Raw genomic sequence first — 19,783 nt, forward strand, 5'->3', positions numbered from 1 at the left:
TTTAGAAGATTAAATTTTAAAAGGGTGCAAGGATGTTGCATCTTCCAAAAGTCTGCCCAACTGGGCACGACTTGTACTTATACACTTGTACATATACTTTTAATCGTACGGGTAGATACTGGAAATTAATACCGGGTTTGATAATTATTTGTATTTTTTTACATACTAAACACATTTTTTTAAGCGTTTCAAAATTGTGAATTTCAAAAGGCCGTGTTTCGGTTTTTTTCACAGTTTATTATTTTTTTTATTAAGATATCAATTCAAATACATATGTTCCAATTACTTATGAATATCAATCATCACTCATCGTGTAGAAATGTCTAACGTATGAAGATTTGGTGTAATGCAGTGGATCTTTTTTGAAGCGGTCATGATGAAAATAAATGTAATTGTTGAATGACCGGTGAACTTAGAGGTTAATGCAAAATTACCCCCTCCTCGCTACGCACAACATATTTCTTGGTTTATTTCACATTCAAGATAATAGACATTAGAATTAGAGAGCTACTGAAGCATGATATCACTACATTATATTACATTTAATTTATTCACTGTATAGTTTATATATTAAACATTAGGTGACAATTATGATTTTAGAATCATTGGCTGGGAAAATTCACTGTCTATAGCCAGGTACCCCTTTTACACTTGAGTGGAGTTAGGAAATTCATGTAAAGTGCCTTTCCCAAGGACAGAACGTCGGTCTTGCCGCAGCCAGGACTCGAACCCACGACCTTTCGGTCGATAGTCTGACAGCCGAACCACTAGGCCACCGACGACAAATGGTTGCATCATCGTCTTTCAAGATGTACTAGGAAATATATTCCTATTACATATACATTGAAACGCTTGTGACAAAAAAGCTATGGTTAAACATTTTTTGTTCATTTGGATTTGATTATACTGGAAACTACGATTTTGGAAGTTATATCTTTTTGTGTGTAGATTATGTTTGTTATTTATTGTTCAACAACCATAAGTTAGTATTTTGCTATTGTTACAATTATCTTTCAATTATTGATTGTAAATAAACCCTATTAACTGATCAATTGTCTTTTGTTAGTAAATTCTGCTGCGCTTTATTAAGGGTTTGTTCTGACCCACAACAATATAAACCTGTTTTATATTGATTAATTAACGGTATATCATTTTTTCGATTTGTCAATTTTAAATGTTAAAATGGGTAATATAAGCCATGATATGTTATAGTACGGTAAATGGCAAATCAAATTGTATAAAATAAGATCCATATATGTCATCTGGTATGGAAGATTTAAGGTTTAAAAGATAAACATGAAATGAGTGTAACCGCCAGGGTAGAGATATTTCATCGGGAAATACAATCAAGACCAAAGAGAAAATTCTGACGACAATGTTTAATTTTTTATTCTACTATGGTAATGTTTTTACGAAATGAATCTTTAGTAGAACTATAGGCAGAAATGACTCTTTAGCATGAAGATACATGTACCTATTGGGCAATGTACAAGTGTGTAAACGGTAGACATAGGAGGGATTCATCTTTCAGATTTTATTGGTTTCCCTTTGTTCTATATTTACGCCCCTATATATAGACTTGTATATGTAATCGAATATGCTTTGCTTTTTAAAATCCTTTCCTCTGTTAGTCGAATCAAGTGATACACAAAGATCATGAACTGATAGCTTGTGAATGGAAATGATTGAAAGATAATCGTAAAATTCGTTAAAAACATACAATCACAACGATCACAAATGTTATCAGACATTCACATTTTCTCATTTATTCAAATATTGCGTGAAAGGTGAAGATAACGAAGAGGGATCAATCTCATAACTCCTACAAGCAATACAAAATAGATAGTTGGGCATACACGGACCACTGGACAAACCGGAGGTGGAATCAGGTGTCTAGGAGGAGTAAGCATCTCCTGTCGACCGGTCACACCCGCCGTGAGCCCTATATCCTGTTCAGGTAAACGGAGTTAACCGCAGTCAAAATCAGTGTACCAAGAACGGCTTAACAATCGGTATGAAAAACGTGTCAGACAGCATTTGAGGTAGGTTGTATTACCGAACTAGATCGTTATAACGACCATAGAATTTGCGAAATGCTGACTTCAATCGAGATTGTTGGAACCCCTGTACCATCAACTTGTCTGTCAGTAGCTTACCTCGATTTAAAAACGGACTATACCCAGAACAAGCTCTTGCATATCGAATCAGATGAGATATATAAACGCCATATGCAGCTGTATTGAATTGATTCTCTATGACAAAACACAGAGTTTGGACATCGAATAGTCTGCAGAATATTTCTTTATGCATCTATTTAAACAAGATAGATCTAGTGTTGTTTACTCTTGACTAACTGTTTTGCAGTAATTCTAATATGGCAGACGAATCATTGGAATCCTTTCTAGAGAGATTGGGATTGGGAGATACAATTGATGCGCTCAGGAAAGAAGATATTGATCTAAACTTACTGCAAAAAATGACGGCTGAAGATCTAAAGGACACCGGTATCTCTCTCGGAAAACGGATAAAAATAATAGACGCAATAAAAACCAAAGGTAGGTCTGTCTTCTGTGTTTCATTGCCCCTCTGTGTCTGCTTTTTTACTCTTTCCCTCAGTACTTGTTCATGTGGTAAATTCCTGAGTAACTCATCGTGTACTCTAAACTTTCCCTCGTGTCTACCTACGCACTCCTTGTAATCAAAGTTACCATTAAGTATAAGTCTATTTGTAACGCATACTTGAGAATTGTGGTTCATTTATCTATTTAGCATACATGCACGACGAGTTCATCGTCAAAATATCTAATAAAACCAACATCATATTAGAATTATACTAGGAGAACCACCAACCATATTGGGTCATGACACATGCCACCTGTATATAGTATTTATATCTCCCAACTGATTCGGTACACAAGAGCTTGTTTTGCGTATGATCAGTTTTTAAATCGAAACAGTCTATGATAAACAAGTTGATGTTACAGGTTTCAACAGTCTCGTTTAAAATCAGCATTTCGCAATATATATGTATATATGGTCGTTATAGTGATCCAATTTGTCCATAGAACCTATTATCGAGACAAGCTACTGACAGACAAGTTGATGGTACAGGGGTTTCAACAGTCTCGTTTAAAGTCAGCATTTCGCAAATTATATGGTCGTTATAACAATCTAGTTCGTCAATACAACCTATCATCGGGATAAATGCTGCCTGACGTGTTCCATTCCGATTGTTAGACCGTTCGTGAAACACTGACTTTGACTACGGATAACTCCGTTTACCTGATCAAGACATAGGACTCTCGGCGGAATTAGTAATTCAAAACATTTTTTGTGAAACACCACTTTGATTCCACACACAAGTAGCCTGGAGTTGGTAGTAAAAGATGTTAAAGTTCTCGTCGACAAAACTTTGGTAATCTTTGGGTATCACGTCTTCCAACAGTGTGTTGGAAATCCTTTGGGCACAATTGTGTTCCACTATTAGGTGACCTGTGCTGATATTGTTACCGAGCAGAATTTATTAAAAGATGAGGAAAATAACCTTTTACTATAACCCCAACTCGAGGAGGTCTCATCAATTAACAATACCGATTTATATCATTTATATGTCGATTTGATATGTCCCAGTGAAGTCGAAATAAAAGACACCGGTCTTCCACATCTCCTTCATACTTGGATATTGTATGGAAAATAGCTATCCACAACAACTTAACAACTCGCCTTTATGGGAAACAGGATGACATCATCTCAAACTAAATTCATTCGAATTTGTAGTATTGCTATATGTTATCACTTCCATAACATTCACAGTCAGTAGTTCTAATTCCAAATACGCAAATAACTGTAAAAGTTGATAGCTTTAATGTAATTAAAAGATCCAGAAAAAAACACTAAATCTTACTATAAGCACAGGGTGTAGCTACACACTTTTAGCTGACGATTGCATTTCATTTTAAATATGTAAAAGAAGAGCAAGTTAAAAGAAAGTGCTGAAAATTAAAGTTTTCAAAACGTAGCAATGTTAGTGCTACCAGAAATATTTGGAATTAGTAAAAATAAGACTTAAAATATATATTATTACGTTGCTGAAATACATATGTTCATTAGTTAGACGAAATTAGGAATATTTAAAGTATCCTACGTGTTTTGACGGCTTTACTGCGAAGTGTACCGATTGCCAACGCGGCTGAAGTACCCAAAATACTTGGATATAGGTGGGAGTTTAAAGTCAGGACCGCAAACTTAAAAGCTTATGATTAGGTACTCGAAGCAAATAGACAAAACCTCAGAATGTACAAAATGTTTGATAATTGCATGTTGCATTTGTTAAAGAAAAAGGTTCAATTGATCAATGGTTGAGCTCTAAGAGAATTGATAAAACAATCAATAATCGCTGCCAACGTATCTTAGTAGAAGAGTGTTAAGAGTCTGTACATTAAAATTTGAGAATGCGTGAGCTTTTGGTGACGTCACATTTATTTCATACACACTGTCTTTCTCAATCATAAAGGAACTTCAATTTGCAAGATATTATACTATTTTTTTCTTCTAAACGTTCAGATTCTGATAAAAAAAAAAGTGTTTCATAGCTTTTATTTTCGTTCTCCGTCAGTCCCCAGTTTCCACCTAAAGATGGTTCTAAAGCTTATTCAAGGGCGGATACTCTGAATGTTCTTATTTTTTTGCAGGATCGCTTCCTACTTGTACTCATTGTGAGGAAGAATGTCGTTTGATTAATGACTGTGTTAATCTGAAGAAAAAACAACGACATACTTGTATAGAACCTTGGTTTCCTTTTGTTTTGAATCTGAAAGGCTTGATGTTCAAACTAAGGTTCAAAGCCCAGCTAAATTGATTCTCGCTTTTGTCTCTGAACCTTTTCCCCTCAGTGACGCTAAGCAAATTGACCCTGTTAAAATGTTAAAGATACTGAATCTGCCCAAACTTTGTTATCAGACAAGGTGTTTATCTGAGCTGGCTTCTCCTGGTGGGTCAGTTGTTTTTCACAGGATGTGGAGCTAGGCGTCATTGATGTACCCCTATATTGAATTTACCTGAAATAAGATTTACATTTAATCCAATGAACCAGTTATCGAAGGTGTTTGACATACTCTTCCTGTTCAAGACATTTCCTTGTTATTAGGCAACAATTTAGCGGGTGGCAAAGTTGTATCAAATCCCATACTTTGTGAGAAAAGTATTTCGAATTTCGTGACCGATTATGAACTCTATTTTGCCTGTGTTGTTACCAGGGTAATGACGAGGAAACGAAACTGACCACGTACAACTCCTGGATACGGCTGTTAATCTAATGAATTCGACCTCAGTGATGCATTCCTTTTTTACCTTTATTTCACTTATTATGAAAACATGAGAGATGAAATAGCCGTTTAACAATTAGTCTCTGTTGAAATTTAGATATTTTGATGGTTTCAATCAGCAGTTACACCAGAACAAGGAGACCCTCAATCGATATCCGAGATAGATAAGGGCCTCAATATTTTAAAACTATATTTAATACCAGTGCTTTATCGTGGGGCATCATGCGTTTGACTCACGAAACGCCCATTTCATATCGGTTAGATATGTATATAAGACCCGTAACAGAATTCTGAATAAGTTTTGTTGACCAAGTTCAGAGAAAGCTTTTTTTTTATTTTGTATGTCGTATCATCTTCCTCAGATGATAGTTAAACCAAATATTTAAATGCTCTCTAAGCTATTCTAGCTTTTGAAGGTTATTTTAGATCAGTATTAGTGGATTATGTAAAACCGTTGCCTATGCATAGGTCAGAAAACCATTATTTACTTACTATTAAATGTATGCCCACTCGATTCCCTAAAGTTATACCTCTTAGGAATAGTAAGACATATAGCCTTAGTTTTTAGTTTTCCAGGATTATCTTAAGCCAGTCAATCCGATAAAGTTTAGAATTTGATGTCGGGGTTGTTTCGAGCATGAGTTGGGTGGTTGAAAGTTTTCATTAAACCTTGAAAACTATGATGAAGACATATTTTTATCAGTATGATAAAGACGGGAGTGAATGGGTTGACCTTGTTTTATTTGCTGCGCTTGATATATCTTGGATTCAGTACATTTAAACTAGTGTTTGGTAAAACAGTTAGAGGTCCTTTGAAATTCTTGAAAAAGTTGTTGACTGAAACTGGTACTCTTTGAATACGTGTCTAATTTTAAAGATATGTTTTACAGCTCTTGCAAACTGTAACAAGAAAATATAATTAGAACTGAAACCAAAACGAAGGTATGGTATGACAATGATCCAAGAAACGGAGTTTTATTCCAGTGATAAGGTTCATGTATGTATGTTTGCTTGTTCGTGGCCATCCTTTACAGGCCATATATTATGGTCCTTATGAAATTAAAAACAAGTTTGGTGATGTGAGATATGTTGTTAAGGCACTTGGCGGACGTACAGACAAACGAGTTTGTCACATCAACATGTTGCAAAGGTATTTTGAAAGATATGATTGACATTTTTCGAACTAGTTTCCCACCTTAGTAAACGTTTAACCTAATGAAGAGTGCACTGCAATTAGGCTGTTTCTATTCAAAGTAATGCTTTTAGCATGAAGAATATCCCAGCTACCTTTCGAAGGATGCATGGCTCACTTTCGTCATGACGTCAAACATGTGAAGCTTACATTGATGATACTGTCATTTACAGCGACACATAAGAAGAACATCTCTGAGTTACATATGCATTCTTCAAAGACTAAAGTAAATTTAAACTTAACTTTGCAAAAATGACTTTTGTCATGCTACTGTTGAATATTCATGTAATAAAGGAAGTCAAGGTTATTATGGCTTAAGTGGATGTAAATGCCACATTCTCTATTCCTACAAACAAGAAAGAGTTAATGAAATTTTAAGGTGTTACTGGTTCAATAAGGATTAGCTTTGAATTGGCAAAGAGCTCGGACAAATATTTAGCAGACTTAAATCCGTTCTTATGAAAAATCAAATGTTTTGAGCCCATATTTTTTTCTTAGCTATCTATGCTTACTGTTGATGCTAGTTATGTTGGAGTTGGGACTGTTTTATTTCAAGAACATAGTGACATTATCATTAGCAATCAATAGTGTTCTACATTATTCGGATCCTATGTAACGGATATATTAACGATTTCCACTGCAAATTTTAAGTTTTCAAAAGGCATTTATTCTCAACCTGAGCTTAATTAACTATGATCTTAATTCATGACATACAACAATATAATAACTCTAGCAAGTTTATTGTTATTTCGGATTTCAAACATTTCGGTTGAGCATCACTGAAGAGACATTACTTGTCGAAATGCGCATCTGGTGCATTAAAATTGGTACCATATAAGTTTTACATACATATACATTTCATCCATAAAATGACATTATTTCCATATATCTAACTATACTATGTTCATTATTTGTTGGTTAACACGTCATGACACAGGGGTTTCTGTGCCAGATAGTACATGAAACTACAGTTCCTAAGTATGTGGACAATCTCACAATATGTGACCGGGTTGTCTGATCTTGTTTTGCTCTCCAGTGACTCTGAACAACTGTTTATTTGCAAAACTCATGGAAAGCATTGTTCTGATTGAAAGTGCCATGCTTCTGTTCACCACCACATCGTTTCCATCGGTAGTATTGTATCTCAACAAAACACCAACAACGTTGCGCACCTTTACAGCGTCATCATTGTCGTCCGCATTCGAAATATTCATGAATTCTATCTTACCAGTGATTGTCCTCAATTTTGAGAGTTTTGTTCGCATAACGTTTTCATAAAACTGTCATATCTTACGATAATCATAAGATTGCAGGAAATCTTAAGACATGTAATAATTCAATTCCAGACAAGGCGGTAGTCTATGCTTTGTTTAGGAATAGGTACATTTTCCGGGGAGAACATGTATTCAGAAACAGAAATAACCCACTGGGCTACATCGAAGATATATCGAAGATATAGACATAATTAGCACGTTTCTTTTACTGCGACATGTGATTTTTTACCTATGTAATGGCTGGGTATTATATCAGAATGTCCACGAAAAGTATACTATGTTCTACCTAATTCTCTGCAAAAAGGGATTGCTGTTCAATTTTATGCTAGTCGACATTCTGAAGCCGTAACTTCAGATCTTCATGGAAATAGTAGAGCAAATGTCTGCAGTTATAGATCCTGTGTCAGCAGTTTTGCTTTTCGTAAACCCTACCTATATTATCCCCCTCAAATGATAAGAGAAATTAACAGTACAATATTGATATTTATCTTCTCTCGAATTTGTAATTTTCCAAATTTCCAAAAGGAGGACACATACCCCATCCTAATTTTTTCAAGGATGAATACATGTTTTTTTAATAGGGAAACTTTTCATTCATTTTAATTATAATGCTTCCTAAGGGGCTGAAAAAGTTCTAGGTTGATATAAGGTCTGCCGGGGTAATAATGTATTGTAAAGCGCTTTGAACAGCATACGCTGGAAAAAGCGCTATATAAAACCAATCATTATTATTGCCATCATTATTATTATTATGGCTGTATGTGATTCAAATTTAATATTCATGAATTTGATTGCTAAATTGTCTGGGTCGTCACACGATGCCGTTCTCAAATAACTTCGAAAATGACAATATTGCTAGAAGTTATTTACTAGGTTACAGTGCCTACCCCTTGAATATATATACTAGCGGAAAAAAGAAAATGTGCATTATTTAATATATGAAAAATAATTTTAAAAAAATAAGAATGAACAAATCTAATTTTTTGTTATACTGTTAACAAATGTATTCGTTACAATGTTTCATAATCAATTAATGTTAACGTCGATTAACGTCAATTTCAGCACATTCGAAAGACACTGGTATTCGAACTTGAATTAACAAAGTTAATAACGCGTGTGGTCACCATTTGTATTCACCCATGCTTGACAACGTCGCCTCATTGATACCACTAAAGTATTCAGAAATGCTTATGAGATGTTGTTCCAGATGTTGGTTAAAGCCTGGCCTAAATCAGCCAATGTCACTGTCTGATTTGGTAAACGGAGTAGATGTTGTTCTATTTCATCCCAGACGTGCTTGATCGGCGATAAATCGGGGGAAACAGCTGGCCAAGGCAAGACATCGACATTATGTTGAATCTAAAAGTCCCTGATTACACGTGCAACATGTTGTCTTGCGTTGTCTTGCTGAAGAGTTGTGTGATTGTACTGTCTCTGTATGAAGGGTATCACATGGCGCTGAATAATTTCGATTCGATAGCGAACTCCGGTGAAATTCCCATTGACAATTTGTAGAGGGGTCCTTCCACGTGCTGTTATTCCACCACACACCATAACGCTACCTCCACCGAATTGTCGACGTTGCACAACACAAGCGTCCTGGTATTGCCCCCTAACGCGACGATACACTCTACAACGGCCGTCACTGCTATTCAAATGAAATCTGGATTCATCAGTGAACAGAATATTGGCTCAGTCCTGTATTCTGAATCGCATATGTCGTCTGCACCACGCTAGTCTAGTGATACGATGACTTTGAAGCAGTATTGGGCGCACCGTTGGACGTCTGGTCTGATGTTGTGCTCGCGCACACGATTACACACAGTTCTTGAACTGATTGGTCGAAGTCCAGGAATGCTAAGAGCAGTCAAACTTACTGTCTGGAAACGAGTTCTCAGGTGGACAAGTCTAATGTGGTTGTCTTGTTAAAGCGACGTCACACGAGGACGCCTATAACGTGGTCGATCCCGAGTGTTACCAGATTATTTGGAAACGTCTTCATAATGACTGGATGGTGTTCCGATGAACTCCAAAGTGTCTTGCTACGATATTTTGTGTCATTCCAGCTTGAAGCATCCTAACTGCACTATTACGTTGGTTTTCGCTGAATCGTGGCATGACAGAAGGGTAAATTTTATCAAAACTAAAATGTTTTCCTTAACGACTAGTGTCCAAACAAACCTTTTACACTTCTTACTCCAAACAGTATTAGCCAGTAAACCTCGTGCGTACAAACACTTCAATAAACAACATGTATTCACTAACCATGAAAAAGTCCGTGCATGAATCGGGTACTATCCGATATTGTTAAAAAATCACCTTTATCGATTTAATAAATATAAACAATAAATATAGAAAAAATATACTGAATTTTATAATGCACAGGGTTTTTTCCCCGCTAGTATATTCATTGATTCCTGTGTTAAACACAGAGAACCCCTAAAATGGACAGACAATGATGCATTTGGTGTCCCCGAAATATGTTTCAGATATCTCTATCATTCCGGGGAAATTATTCTTTTCAGGATCGTTACTGCATCTGAAGTGTTGCACAATGTTTGCACTAAGAACAAAGTCAAAACCAAAATGCAAATCATGTCGGACAACCATGTGTACTAGAGAGGTAATAATGATAATATAGAAGTCAGACTCGATTCTAGTGATGGGTTGCCTACTCAGTATATTATCACATGAGGGAAATTATATTTCATCATTCTTAACATAGGTGACTAACATGACTTATGCCAGGAGTTTTGTGTGACTTTGATATATTTGTATTAAAATTATCTGAACCATTTATGATCAATCCTTGGTACATCAAAATAATGAATATAGCAAATAATATCCCATATATCAAATTGTATTTATTCACATTCTAACTTCTAAGAATCAGGAGTGGTACGAGTATTAACGTTCACACTTGAAATGATTCCTAGTTAGTATGAATACAAACTATGCTTTGCATGCCGTATTTTCAATTGTTCTTCCATTTTAGGCATTTCCCTGCAATTTCCAATCGCCATTCCTCGATTTCCAATTCATTCTCTTGAAGTTGAAGGCGTTCTCTCTCTGCATTTAATATCCCTTTCACCACAGCAACCAGCTTGCATGCTGTATCCGGATTTACCTCATACCGTCTTGGAGGTTTCGTCATCCTCGGCATTTCCTCTAAAGTAGCGAATTAATTTCTTTTGTATATATTAACTACATAGACATTTATCGCATTAGAAAACAAGCTACAATGTATTATGTTTCCTACATATTACTAAATACATTTGTCAGTGATCATAACTTCAAAATAAGGAATGGGCATGGCACAGAGACAATAACTAGCCTTATCAACCCACTCGCCATTTGTAGAATAAACATTCCGATGCGAGTCTCTTTTTAAATGCAAAATAAATAGAACTTTGTATATAACTTTCTATATAAATGCCAAAATATAGAACTTAATTTCTTAATTCGTTCAAATTATTCAGCATTTCACACATTGCATCGTCGTTATGACGATTTAGTTTGTCATTTCAACTTGCTATTGGGTCAAATGCTGTCTGAAGTGCTTCATACCAATTGTAAGGCTGTTTTTACACGCTACGGATTATTCTGTTTTCCTGATCAAGATATAGGGATCACTGTGAGTGTGACCGGTCGACAGGGAATGTTTACTCATAATTGTCACCTGATCCGACCTCTGGTATATACTAACTCTCTATTTTGTATTCCTTAGGAGGTATGATTTATGACTGTTCGTTATATTCACCTTTTCATATGTGACAATGTATTCCACCCCTACAATTAAAAGATACGCAAAAACAAACACGTTGTTACAATGTAACGAAAACAATGTTTTAAAATAGATCTTAGAAATTATCTAAGTTTAGACAGTTTTGTGAAACGGCAATGCATTAGAAGTCAAATTTGAAGACACTCCCATGTTCTATCTTATGACAGATTTAATTACTGCATTGCTTCTTTGCTCACTTTAAAACAGAGAGTAGTCTTTTCAGTTTCTCTTTAATGAATTCTTTTGAATTCTGGTTATTTTTATGTAACAATAAATAAATCAATATAGCTTAACACCTGACTCACCAAATTTGGTAAGTACTTAGATCATTAAAACCACCGAGCGAATGAAAGGATTGGTGACTATGAGGATTGCTACAAACTCACTATTATATCCATTATGCTATATATCCAACTCAATCGATGTTAGTCGTTCTCTTCACAATGACTTTAATGTGTAACTTTTATAAGTATTATATGTGCACATATATGTGTTAGGTGTTGTAACTTTCCTTTAAAAAATGTCAAATATTGTTTTCTTCATGAATAATCCATGTGTACATGTACAGGATGGGATTCTATGGTATTTGTTTTGTTTCAGGTTGCAGCCCTGCCTTAGACAATGATTGTTCAGCACAAAGAAGTAATTATCTATTCTGATTATTACATTTACGATAACAGGTTTTCAATTTCTAGTTTGTTATATTCATTGCAGAAACCGTGAGAGCAATAGTCGGGACATTTGAAGAAAACACTAACAGGGGAGCTCGTCATTCTAATCCAATGTCTGCTCCATCCAAACCAGACGTTAGAGCCAAGAAACAAGGTTAACTATTTAAGCAAATTCCATAATTAAAATAACAATGATATTTTTCATTACAGTAAAGAGACAAGCAAACCCCTGAATGTTTATATCGACAGTTGTTAACTCCAGATATGATAGACGTAAAATTGTCTTAGTGTTATGTGATTGACCAGCTTCACAATTAACAAAAATGTGGTTTTATCCACACCCGTATATTGTGTATGGCATGTCAAACGTTGCAATATTTGATCTTTTCCATTTGTATTGTATAATTTTCCATTTGTGTTCTATATTTTCCATTTGCATTTTATAATTTTTCATTTGCATTGTATAATTTCCAATTGTATTGTATAATTTTCTATTTGTATTCTATATTTTCCATTTGTATTGTATAATTTTCCATTTGTATTCTATATTTTACATTTGCATTGTATAATTTTTCATTTGTATTGTATTCAGGGAATGTTTATTTTGATTTGTTACGAAGGATTTCATTAGTTAACGTCACTGATGTACCACATAGGTAGACGTGCTTAGCACACAGGGCCGTAGCAATGACGGTTATTTAATGTGCCAACGCCTGTGCAGCGATACAGAACATCTGTTTTTAAGGTCATTACGGAAAGACCCGTGATTCTCACTTTTAAATGCCGAGTGTTTGGCAAAGGAGCAATCACTGCCTCTGTTTATGTCTTAGGTTAGATGCGGCAATGACAATAACGGTTCTCGAACTCATGACCTCTCGCCCACAAACCAAGCGATGTATTACTGAGCTACCGCGACCAGATCCATGCAGGACTACTTAGTTTTAAAAATACGTAGCTAGCTCTAGTAATGCCGACCCCCCCCCCTCCCTGATCATTTAAAAAAAATAGAACTGTCCAAAAAAGCATGCACATTTTTATTTAGTCGGAATTCAGTAGATTCGGGGCACTTAATTCGTCCCTTGGGTCCCCACCAATTGTTAACATCGAGTTTGGTTTGTTACAACTATTCAATGGATTAATCTTAAGTTATCGTTTTTCGAATTTGGTAATGCGCGAGATGTTGAAGAGGTAACATTCAAGAGCCACGTTTCGCAGGAATGTACCGTATTTGCTAAGTGTAATGGCGTAACCCCCCAATTAATTGATCGCTTTTATGCGTCTAATGTGATCAGCACATTCAAACTAGTCTCCTATTTAACCACTGCACTAGCTGATCTAGATAATTCTTAACGAAAGGATGCAGTAAACTGCTGTATGTCTGGAAACTGTCTTAAGATCACTAGTGAGTCCAGTACAAAGCCTTGGTGGAGGGAGGGGGGTTGCAGGGGGGGGGGGGCGAAGTCAATGGCGCATTTAAGGGGGGCGTAGCCGGCCGCCCACCCCCTTAAAATTTTCAAATTTAAGGTAAATCTTAGTATCTTGTTTAGAAAAATATATTAAACGATAAAAGAAGCAACAATTTCTTCCATTCCCGGAAAAATAAATGACAAAATCTTTTGATTTCTTGAATTACTTTATTGAGAGAACTTAATTTTTCCAGAAACCTTTAAAATTTGCGTCATTTTACTAATTCCACTTTATTAAAAATGACATATTTCAAGCCCTAAAATCTGTAAAATCCTGGAGCTTCCTCAAGGCGGCCCCCAGACCCCCTGCCTCATAAAGTGGCACCCCTGTTACCGCAATTCCTGGATCCGCCCCTGTAAATCTCCTGGAACAAGTGCGTTCTGACAAAATAAAACGTATATGCATGCTTTTTTCGACATCTATATATAAAATATCAAATTTGTGAAGGGAGGGGGGGGGGTTGTCTCCCGGCGCAAGATTCCTCATTGCTAGCTACATGTATGTACAACTAGTTCTTTTATGGAACCGATCGCGGTAGTTCAGTGATATACCTTTTGGTCCGTAACCGTGAAGTCGCAGGTTCGAGTTCTACTCGTGTCATGGCTGAATCAAACCTTAGACGTAAATATAGTTAATACTTCCCCATACACATTGCTATCTAAACGTGAGAATCACAGATCTTTCGGATGACGTGACCTTAAAAGCAGACATCCCGTGTTGCGACAGGCGTTAAAGAACCCCCACTGCTATGCCACGGTGCGTGTACATGTAGCATAGTAAGTCTATTTGTGGTACGTCACCTGCAGCTGGTGACAGCTAAATATAAGTGGGACCTAAACTAATGAAATCTTTCGTAACAAATCAAAATAAACAATCCCTCGGATGCAATACAAATGAAAGATTTTGCAATGCAAATGGAAATTATACAATGCAAACGAAAAAAAATATACAATACAAATGGAAATTATACAATACAAATGGAAAATTATACAATACAAATGGGAAATATCGAATACAAATGGAAAATTATTCAATACAAATGGAAAAGATCAACTATTGCAACGTTTGACATGCCATATATTGTGCAGTTCCTTTTGCACAGCTTATGCAGGTTAACTTGGTTAATTTTGATTAACTGGTTAATTTCCATAGGCCTTTTTTCAACACTGATTTTAACTATATTACTCCATTTACCTGATCAAGATATAGGGATTACGGCGAGTGTGATCAGTCAACAGGGGAGGATTACTCCTAGACACCTGATGCAACCTTCGATATATCCAGGGGTCTGTGTTTGCCCAAAATCCCTATTTTGTATTCCTTATAAACGTTATGAGATTCATCACTTTTCGTTATCTCCATCTTTCAAATTAACCCAAAGTAGCTGGTCCCAGTTTTTATCATTGCGTTAAAAAGAAACAAAGAAGCACACATACAAACATGAAACATGCATTTGTCAGTCAGGTCCAAACAACAGTTGTTCATTAAAAAACGCATTATTGGCGGACGAAGCATGTATTCCTTATAGGAGTTATTTGATTGATCATTCTTCGTTATCGTTCATGACTAAACTGTGTATTATATAATATTCCTTCTTCAAGACGACAGGATATTTATCTCGCCACTCGATTTCATTCCTCACTTCATTCGGCACCTAATTGCTTGGTACTCATACACATGCAATATTTCGATCGACACGTGATGTTTAATCGACATAGTGAAGATAACCACCTAATTAGGGAGGCCTCTCACGGGACATAGTCATTTCTTCAATCACACAGCGTAGCCAATGTTTTTGTTTTTTTTACTATTTACACCTTGCTACACTTGTCCAACACTGATCTTGAAAAATTACCGACCGGATTAAAAACGAATTTGAATGCATTTTAACGCATTGTTGTACAAACCGACCGACTGGATCAGGAACATGAATGATGCAAATTAACGTGTAAAAATCCGGGTCATCCAAACTTGGTCAAAAAGGGAAGTGGTACGATTAAGGGCGTTTAGATTACAGGTTTCGATGCCCTCCAAACTTCTGTGTAACTTTGGTATAAAAATATCTGCCTCTCATTAAACAGAGCAAAATCTTGTTTAAACATTCCATGTACTTCAACAAATGACCTATTCATTTTACTAAAAAGCAACTTTATCCCGTATATACTACATATTTGTACGCATACACAGACGGTGTTTATAATTCAATACGATGTACTTTGTAAACGGCGGTCATTTTTATGCATCTTTTTAGAAGCAGTATGATTGTATCGGATGACCGTTAAAATGACCACCAGTTGCATAGTACAGGTAAGGAAAAGGGTAATTTCCTCCATTGGAGCAATTTGACACATACACTTTCAAACTGTGCAAAGACGCCCATTGTAACAAAAATCCAGGTGACGGTTTGTGATGCATTTGGTCGAAAACAAAATATTGTTAAAAGCTCACCTTAGACATTCATAACACGATATCCATTGATTCCGTTTGTTATTCCCTGTTTGCTTTTCGCTCCTATGAAAACTATTTCAATGCACTATTATCACTACCTTATCAATGACATAGACTTATGACTTAATGAAAATGATAAATCAGTGAAAATAAGACTGTGGTGACCATTATATGTTATCTCTTAGAACAATACTTCCTTTTAATCAAAACTCTCTTTCATATCAGTGATGGGTAACTACAGAAACTGTCACGGAGACTGGATGGAGGAAGAGATTAGAATAGTGTTGATCGGTAAAACTGGGAGTGGGAAAAGTGCCACAGGAAACACCATTTTAGGAGAGAAATTGTTTCAATCATCTGTTTCGGGGTCATCTGTAACAAATAAGTGTTCGAAACAACACACAGTTCGATTCGATAGAAAAATTTTAATTGTTGATACACCTGGCATTTTTGACACTAGGCAATCAAATGAAACAATCCAACGCGAAATTGCAAAATGCATAGGCATTACATCGCCCGGTCCTCACGCTTTTATTATGGTACTAAGCACTACAAGATACACAGAGGAAGAACACAAATCCATTATGCATTTTGTCAACCACTTTGGTGACGACATCTTCAAGTATTTCATTGTTCTTTTTACACGAAAAGATGACCTTGATGAGGAAGGAAGAACTTTAATGCAACATATTGACACAGTTCCTCCGCATTTAATACAATTTATACAGAAGTGTGGCGGTAGAGTCATTGCATTCAACAACAGACTGAAGGGAGAAGAAATGGATGCACAAGTTGTTGAGTTATTGTCGATGATCTTGGACAATGTAGAAAACAATAAGGGCAAGTGTTACACAAATCAAATGTATATCGAAGCTGAAAAGCTGATCAAGGAAAGAGAAGAGGCGGATTTAAAGATCGCAAAAGAAGAACGAGAAAGAGAACTCCAAGCAATTGAAATCAAGCTAGCTGAAAAGTATGAAGCAAAGTTTGCAAAAGAACAAGAAATGTTTTCTAAAACACAATTGCAGCTTGACGAACTGACAAGAAAGCATCGGCAAGATGAGGAGCAATCGCAGTCTCTTAAACAGCAGATCAAAGAATTACAAAATGAACTAAAAGATTGCAAAGGGGAAAACAAAGAAGCGTTGAAACAAGCATTAGAAAAGCTACAGAACGAAATGTCTACCAACAAGGCTGTAAGAGAGAGAGAAGCACGCGAAATCAAAGAACTGCAAAAGAATAAGGAAAAAGAAAGAAAACTTCGAGAAGATATGATGAGAAAGCAGGAGGAGGAAAGGGAAATAATGGCCCGTGAAGCAAATGAGAGATACAGAAGAGCAGAAGAAAATACCCGGGACAAATGTAGGAAAGAAATAGAACAGGAAAAGGGCTTTTTCACGAAAATTAAAGATACAGTTGTGTCTTTCGTAAAAAAGTTGAATCCATTTAGCTGGTTTTCCTGAATGCATCATTTAAAAAACACTTGTAACAGGTAAAATCAATTTTAACATGTATATAAATACATTGAAATTTTCAATTAATGAATTATATCCACGATATGTCACATGTAGGCATGTGAGCAAATGAATTATTTAAAGCACACGTACAATCATTCATAACTTGAAACCGAGCAAATTAAGAAAGCACAAAGGAAAACGTTTCACAGCAACTTGAGATTGCAATTGTTGAATTAATGAAAAGCCTTTCTACACACGAAATCAACCGAACTTACTCCAGCTTTGTATATGTTTTCTGCAGTCAATAAAGAGACAACGACATGAATTAAATCAGGTGAAATTAGCTTTACATCAATCTGGAAACTGATAATATTTAAATTAAACAGGGATTAGATGAGTTATGAAAATTGCACATACACCAAAAGAAAACAAACCCAACGTAAAAGGATATGGGGAAGAATTTTAGAAAAAAGATATTTAAATAAAGAAATTCCAAATACAACTACTGCATTGTAGTGACAGACTTTTACAGCATTGGTTTGAAACATTAAAATATATATTAATTTTACTTGTGACACCGAATTAAATTGATTCATTTGACTAAACATAGTTGCCATTTAATCGCCCTATATGACGTCCTAGGAATGCATCAAACTGCTCACGTTTCATTGTGTTGCTACGACAATATTAATCTCCAACGTACAAAATTCAAATTTTCTACAGATATTATTAAACGAAAGTTAGTAAATAGAATTATAAAATATATGTTCATATTCACTTTATACGATATAAAGTTAAGTTGGAACAGTTTACATTATTTTATAAACCAAATAGCCTGAGGTCTTGCTCTATATATCGTACTTTTAAATATCATTTGATTAATGCTTTATTTATTTCTTGTAAAGATATGCCATTTATATTTATGTTTATCTTAGAGAATAAGACGTTGGGGTTCAGATCACACATACTAATATATATATGGTTCTCCATCCATCAATAATTCTACTGTGAGGCTCCGACGTAGGACAACTTTCGTCCGCCACAGTAACATTGTGCGCGACATAGTATAGTATGCGACTCAATAAAATAGAATAACAACACTGTAAGATATGTGCAGATTGTGAACGAAGCTAGGGCAATGAGAAAGAATTCTTGTTGATTACTACATCAAAGTAAACTTGAATACGATAGTGATATGATGGCGAGGGACAGTGATTTATGTCTCAGTATGGTGATATCATACACGGTAATTAAGTATAGGTGTGGATGGAAAGTACTAGCCCATTGATTTTGAATCGTCGAGATTTACTTGGTAATATACGCATATAGAGCAATGCCGGGCCCTGATACGAGTTCCCATTTGAGGGAACAACAACTTCGTGGAAACCAAGATTGATTAATGTTTAAAATTTGTACCATATATAAATTAATCAAATGTTTAATATTTGTGTGTGTTTGTGTGTGTTTTGTTGTGGTTGTAATAATTTATGTTCTATGTTTATAATACATTATATGATACAGTATCAAAGACAAAGAAGGTCATGAGGCACTTCGCGCACAGTCTTTTCTAAATGTCATGAAACACTTGAGTACCTTCGACTAGCGCCTTTGCTTCTTCAGGAGTTTGGTGAATGTAGCTTAGTTACACATGGAAACAGTGATTAGAAGTATAGTACTTTTTATGGAAGACGGAATATTTAAGACGGAAGATTGATGCAGACGGAAGATTGATGTTGTGGTACCTTATTGAATTTCAGTCGAATTCCTGTGTTCATGCTCGGATATTTGGGGGGGGGGTGCTATAAAAATCATATTTACTTGTCTCAAAATTTCGTATGATATTCACTCTGTATATCGGATAATTTATTGGTCATTTGTTTTTTGGATATCCATTGCTTTTGGTAGTTATATATATTTCAGTAGGAATTAAAGACCAAATGTCCCTCATTTTTGTATTTGTATTTATATTCGAACATAGCATCTGTAAAAATTGAGAAAAATGAAAATAACGAATAGTGATCAATTACGTAAATGCTATAGATAATTTAAAAATGAAAGCATGGCAAACACGGACCCCTAGAAACGAAAGTTGAGGGATTAAATGTCTAGGATGAGTAAAAATTCCCTTTTGAACAGTCACGCCTACAATGACCCCTCTATTTTGAT

At 35.6% G+C, this 19,783-nt stretch overlaps 2 protein-coding genes across 16 annotated transcripts in view; both read left to right on the plus strand.

The window, feature by feature from the left end:
- The window catches only part of LOC125649560 (GTPase IMAP family member 7-like), a 29,450-nt gene extending 9,886 nt beyond the window's left edge, over positions 1 to 19,564 (plus strand). For 5 of the 15 annotated variants that reach the window (XM_056143982.1, XM_056143981.1, XM_056143978.1 and 2 more), the window contains 3 exons: positions 2,365 to 2,555; positions 12,289 to 12,399; positions 16,386 to 19,564. In XM_056143982.1, the coding sequence (XP_055999957.1) occupies positions 2,375 to 2,555; positions 12,289 to 12,399; positions 16,386 to 17,623 (1,530 nt within the window). In that variant the 5' untranslated portion in view covers positions 2,365 to 2,374 and the 3' untranslated portion in view covers positions 17,624 to 19,564. Of the gene's footprint in view, positions 1 to 600; positions 1,958 to 2,364; positions 2,556 to 12,174; positions 12,217 to 12,288; positions 12,400 to 16,385 lie in introns of all 15 variants that reach the window. The other 10 variants (XM_056143969.1, XM_056143970.1, XM_056143971.1 and 7 more) reach the window with 5 other exon arrangements.
- The window catches only part of LOC125654656 (GTPase IMAP family member 7-like), a 662,712-nt gene that overhangs the window by 466,628 nt on the left and 176,301 nt on the right, over positions 1 to 19,783 (plus strand). The gene's annotated exons all lie outside the window — the stretch shown is intronic.

Source organism: Ostrea edulis, chromosome 7, assembly GCF_947568905.1.
Source record: "Ostrea edulis chromosome 7, xbOstEdul1.1, whole genome shotgun sequence".
Classification (NCBI taxonomy): domain Eukaryota; kingdom Metazoa; phylum Mollusca; class Bivalvia; order Ostreida; family Ostreidae; genus Ostrea; species Ostrea edulis.